At 40.5% G+C, this 5,961-nt stretch overlaps 1 protein-coding gene across 3 annotated transcripts; it reads left to right on the top strand.

Moving 5' to 3' along the window:
• The first annotated feature begins 258 nt into the window (after positions 1–258).
• Positions 259–2,150, top strand: LOC110274129 (histidine kinase 2-like). 3 transcript variants are annotated; one of them, XM_052252364.1, is made up of 4 exons: positions 259–546; positions 1,066–1,274; positions 1,603–1,764; positions 1,910–2,150. In XM_052252364.1, the coding sequence occupies exons 1-3, from the start codon at positions 482–484 to the stop codon at positions 1,605–1,607; spliced, it is 279 nt and encodes a 92-aa protein (XP_052108324.1). In that variant the 5' UTR covers positions 259–481; the 3' UTR covers positions 1,608–1,764; positions 1,910–2,150. The 3 variants fall into 3 exon arrangements, with proteins under 3 accessions (XP_052108324.1, XP_052108322.1, XP_052108323.1); XM_052252363.1 differs by lacking the exon at positions 259–546 and having other exon boundaries at positions 856–1,274; XM_052252362.1 differs by lacking the exons at positions 1,603–1,764; positions 1,910–2,150 and having other exon boundaries at positions 1,066–1,596.
• The last annotated feature ends 3,811 nt before the right edge of the window (positions 2,151–5,961 follow it).

Raw genomic sequence — 5,961 nt, 5'->3', positions numbered from 1 at the left:
AACATCTGTATTTTATTCGATTAAATAAAAATATCTTTTTAAATTAATCAAATTTTAAAATTTAATTAATTTTAATTTCATAATTTTAAATAATTTAAACAACAAGATAAAAATATATCTGAAAAATAACAAAAATATCAAAATTGTTCGTTCAACTAGTTTCAAAAATCCTCTCTTAAATCTGTTCTTCTTTCCTCTTCCTATTCACTCTCTCTCCTGCTGGAACTCGATCTCTCTCATCTTTCTCGGTGTCGCACTCAAGCTCTCTCTCTCATCTCCAGTCTCGTAATCAAGGTCGTTGTCCCTCTTCTCGTCTCTGAGACCGGTCGTCGCCATTGCTCTTTGTCTCGTCATCCACTTGCACATAGTCGTGCACCTTCGTTGCGCTCTTCGTCGCCGGCAGCAAAGCAGCAGGTCGTGGGGCTCGTCGTCTTCTTGCTTCGAGTCTCGCCATCAGCTTCCTTCACGCAATCAGAAATGGATGCTTAAGCCGCTTCACAATTTCGATGCTTGTTTCATGGATCTCCAAATGCCAGAAATGGATGGGTAATTGATCTTTCTATTTTCACAATTCTCAGTTTGTTTCTTGCTTTTGAATGCAATGAATCTTCTATAGTTGCCCCATAAGAACAGGTGACTTGTCTAGTAAGTCTACTTCTTACCGGAGAGAAACACATTTAACAAACCTGAATTGTAATTGACTGAAATCAAATTTAGGTTGTAAACTTGTTTTACTTATAGAAGATTTTAATGACCTACTACTTAGACTATTCAAACTTGAACTAATTTTCTCTAGGTCTCTACATTGTTGATAGTGATTAGGAAGAAACTGCCTTATTCTGTGCTCATTTTGGAAACTTCCTTATTTAGACATCTAAGTGGGAAATGGTATAGGGATATAGTCCTTTTGTCTGATTGTTATGTTTTTTCAGATTTGGTGGATGGCCAGCAAGTTTAATGCAAGAAATCTATTGAACTTTGAATGATTTTAGATAGGATGTTAGACCTCAGGATCTATGAATAAGGTGTGATTTATAAGTATTAATTTCATCTTGATTGGTGTAGTTTTGAAGTGACAAGGCAAATCCGCATACTAGAGAACGACGTAAATGAGAAAATTGCATGTGGGGAAGCATCAGCTGAAATGTTTGGGGATATCTTTTATTGGCACATTCCAATACTAGCAATGACAGCTGATGTAACTCAGGCTTCAAATGAAGAGTGCAAAAAGTGTGGGATGGCACAGTATCCTGCTAACCTCTTCTCTGCTGAAGGTTCTTTTTCTGCATATAGCAAGAAACTAGCTAGCACCATAAGGTGGACAGTAGTAGAATTGGGAATTCAAAACCAATGTACATCTTTAGGGAGAAAAATCCATAAATAGAAGTTGACTATATAGTGTTGGAGATGCCAAATTCTTTTGGGAATTATTGTGACTAATCTGCTGATGTATGCTTTGACCCTTTTCTAAATGCAATACAATACATGTATTTTTTGCTATGCTAAACTATATAACCATTTTGTAACCTTTTCAAAGACTTACTTTAAAGTTGAAGTAATTTGCAATAGTGTTGATATTTTTTCATTGCCACATACTTTCAGAATGATCAGATGCTCAATGGATGGCCATTGGGTCTTGGGTTTTTGAATATAAAGCTTAGAGTTACAGAGGCACCCGCAGCTGCACCGGTCGATCCTTTCTCATTGAAGCAGATACCATCCACCAGCTTCTCCTCATTCTCATCCTCCAACCTTGATACTGAGGTAAAATGAACCAAATCTACTTTTGTCCCCTTTTTGTATTGAAATATATACACCAAGTTAATTAGTCTGCAAAGACACCAATATAAGAATGTATTGAGAAGAATTGGTGTTTATAACTGCTTTTTCTTGCATTGGAAACCAGCAGTCAACAGCATCTTTCTTCCAAGACAAGAGTGTATCCCTTGGGCGTCTTATAGGAATAAGAGGAGGGGAGAGAGGATGATTGTACTTGCCAAACACGTTGAGGTTTGAAGACACTACTGAGAAGAGAAGAAAACATTAGGAGATGCTTCTTGTTCTGATTCATCTAACTCAAAGGTACAAGAAGTGGATGTGTCTGGAGGCATTTGCATACCCACATTACTTGATGTCCTGCTCAGAATCAGCACCAAGAATCAGCACCAAAACTAAGAGAACTTCAAGGAACTAGCTACTCCCTACCATAAGAATATAATGCCGTCACACTAAAGAATTTAACTAGTGATTTTCATCCCATTTTTCTTGAATGGTCCATTTGATCTTTCACAACTTTATTGTAACTTAGTTATATTTCAGATTATGGGAATTATACATAATAATAAAAGAATTGGGGTTGAGTGTATTTCCACATTGATTTTATTTCTTCTTTTTATATGCAAAAAATTTAAGTTATTTATTTATGGTTATTTTCAAGTAGCTAATGAGTTGCAGCATGCATAAGATTTGAACCCTCAACCCTCAGCATTTGGTTAAGTAGACGAGTGAACTCATCACTCGAATAACCCAAAAGAAAGCGGGTGTGTATCACTGCTCAACTCAAAAGAAATAGTCAGGAATAATAAAGTGTAAATCTTGCACAAGAAAAACAAATTAGCATACAACGGAAATTATTGGGCTGTGCCAAACTCCCAATTCAAATGACCTTTATTGCTAAATAACGATAATATTATTATTAACCATATTGTAATATGTCATCACCAATTAATTGATTAAAAAACTAGTTAAATTCACTATTCTATTTTGAGTAAAGACCCAATCTGGTCTTTGTCCATTTTCACGAAGGACAAAGCGATCCCTATCCAAAAAAAAAGGGATACTTCGACCCTCGACTTTTTTATTTTGGGACAATACAGTCCTTTTGTTAAAAAATTCATTAAATAATAATAAAAATTAGTTTTGTGGAGGGTTTTATTTGTATTTTGTGGAGGTTTTAAACCCCCACAAAAATCTTTTCAACAATATAACCAATTACTACCACTACTACCATTATCTTTTTCATCCTCATTATTATCACTTTTACTTCTATTATTTTTATTGTGTAACCATATTTTATCATCATCATTATCTCTTCTACCGTCATCATCACCAATACCAATATTATCAACATTAAAGTTTTCTTCTTTTATTTCTTATTTCATGTTATTTTTTGGATTTTTTATTTAAATAAATTATTTGCTCTCCTATTTTACGTGAATCCCCTGAATGGTTTTCTTGAACGTGAATCCCCTAAACCATATAATATATAAATCGTCCTAGGCTGGTGTGTGTTATTTAATATGTAAAACATTGTACCCTGGAACGATTTATGCATGAATTGCATAGGTGAATAAAGCATAAATCGTCCCACCCTAGTGTGTTTTGGAAGTCACACATAAATCGTCCTAGCCTAGTATGAGTTATGTGTTTTCAGCTAAAACACGTTACCCTGCCACGATTTATGTGCATCTTTGTAAACCTCAACCCCCTAGCACGATTTACGTGCAAATCCCTAACCCCCACCAACCTAGCACGATTTATGTGCAAACCTAACCACCACCAACCTAGCACGATTTACGTGCATAAATACCCCTCAGCAGCCTTCAACGATTTATGCGTTAAGACCCAACCCTACTTACCCCCCACAAGTAAAGTCTCATTTGTGAGAGACTCCATTAGCGGCGAGGAGGGGAGTGGAGGGGAGGAGAGCAACGTGAAAAAATTCAAGGAAGGGTAGTGGGCGGCGGTTTTGGAGGATTGCTAAGGCGTCGGAGGAGGTGGCCTCCGGTGGACGGCGTCGACGGCGGCTGAGGGCGGCTTCCGAAGGTTGTGTTAGCGGCGGTAGGAGGCTGATTTGGTGGCTTTGTGTGGCGGTGCAATATGGCGAGGAACGACATGTACCGATTGAACGGCATCGCGCACGTGGCAGGTTATATCGACGAAGAGGTTAGTAATTAGTTTGGTTTACAACTGATATAGTCAATGTCGTTGATGTGTTTAGTTATAAGAATGTGATTCATTTGAAAAAAAAGCGGTTGTTGTGTTAGAAATTTGTGAAACGTTAAAGTTAACATGTTTAGGATAGGTTAGGGCCATGTTTGGTTTAGGAGTGAGGTTGATATCGGAAAACATATTTTTGGCTATTGTGTGATGTTGAGTTGTAACTGTGCTTGTTATTCTGTTATCAGCCAACCCGGTGTGTACGGACTATCCGCAGGCAACAAAAGATGATATTGCATGACCGTATTATGCCTTACTTAGATAGCGCCGGATTGCTGCATGTTGCTAGGCTAAATGATTATTGGTTTAAGCTGGATGCGCCACTGATTAGTGCCTTTGTTGAGCGATGGCGTCCTGAAACACATACTTTTCATATGTCATTTGGGGAGTGCACTATCACTTTACAGGATGTGGCATATCAGTTCGGCCTCCCTGTTGATGGATTTCCAGTTAGTGGTTGTCACTTTAAGCAGTTGATGGAAGGTGGTAAGCCTGCGTGGCAGTGGTTTGAAGAGTTGTTCGGTGAACTTCCTCCTGAGAACTGTATTGATGAGTTCACAGTGTCATATGGGTGGTTCCAAAACAGGTTCAGAGACATGCCGAATGATGCTACAGAGCCCACGGTACAGGTCTATGCTCGTGGGTACATCATGATGTTGTTGTCGACGATGCTTTTTGGCGACAAGTCTGGGGCCAGAGTGCACTTACGCTGGCTCCCGTATGTTGCGGATCTCGACGGACTCGGAAAGTATAGCTGGGGTTCGGCGACGTTATCTTGGTTATATAGGTGTCTCTGCAGAGTTGCCAATCGGAATGTAAAAAACTTAGCTGGGCCACTATCATTGCTGCAGTCCTGGATATTCTGGAGGTTCCCCACATTCAGGCCGAGAGGGTTTGATGTTATTCTCTGGCCGCTTGCATCCAGGTGAGTATAATGCTTATTATTTAGTGTGATATAATTTAGCTCCAAACATAACGTATATTATTAATGACTGAATCTCTTTTACCCTATGTCTAATGGTGCTGTTGAATATTGCAGGTGGGGTAGATACATACCGTCATCAGATGAGAAGGGTCCTCGGGTCATTGCTACCCGACACAGATTGGACAGGTTGAGAGTAGATGATGTAAGCATAATCTCCCATGATATTTGTTAAAGTTTCACGTTTTAGGCGGTTAAGTGTATGCATCACCTAGTATCTTCTGACATAACGATTGTACATGTTGCAGTTTATTTGGATGCCATACTCGGCACTAGAGGTTATTCAAGTTGTTCATCCTGATATCCTTAGACCTGAGCACACGCATTTATGGAAGTCGACAACTGCATTGATTTACTTTTCCTCCATCGAGTGGCACCAGGTTGACTGAGTCCTATCCCAGCTAGGAGGAGTTCAGCACATACCTGAACCAGCAATCAACATTGATTTTCTGTTATCGAAGGATGGGAGGGGACCCACCCGCTGGTTTCATGAGGTCTTTGCCACATGGCATGAGTGTTGGGATCAGAGGCATCAGAGCGTGTTGACGTTTCAATTGGTACCAGATCCGAGACCATCGGTTGAGTATCTTGATTGGTGGTACAGGGTAGCCCGTAGATTTCTGTCGCATGACCGGGATTTAGTTGACCCTCGCCAGGCCGGGGTCCCTGCAGATGCTCCAGTTTGAGGTAATATCGCTGTGCCCGCTAGACAGCAGGGACCAAACTTCCCAGACAACCGTAGGAGGGCTACACGTGAGCGGGTCAGAACGCGATATAGCCAGCCACTGCGCCAAAGGGGCGACGATGCCTTGGAGTTAGATGAGACACAGGGTGGTGATGAAGACCATGGGGGGAGCCAGAGTCATCAGGTTGGCTGGGGACATGGCAGTGGGGGATCCGACTGGGGTTGGGGTGGTGGTGCTGGATGGTCTGGTGGAGGGGGTGGTGCAGGTCCCTCTGGCTGGGGCAGTCAGTCTGGA

Source organism: Arachis duranensis, chromosome 7 (assembly GCF_000817695.3).
Source record: "Arachis duranensis cultivar V14167 chromosome 7, aradu.V14167.gnm2.J7QH, whole genome shotgun sequence".
Classification (NCBI taxonomy): domain Eukaryota; kingdom Viridiplantae; phylum Streptophyta; class Magnoliopsida; order Fabales; family Fabaceae; genus Arachis; species Arachis duranensis.
Note: the sequence above shows the minus strand (reverse complement) of the source record. Positions and strands in the feature narration are given on the sequence as shown.

Coding starts and splice junctions, on each gene's coding strand:
- LOC110274129 (XM_052252362.1), top strand. CDS start 482: ATGCTTAAGCCGCTTCACAATTTCGATGCTTGTTTCATGGATCTCCAA. Junction 547..1,065: donor CAAATGCCAGAAATGGATGG/GTAATTGATCTT, acceptor TGATTGGTGTAG/TTTTGAAGTGACAAGGCAAA.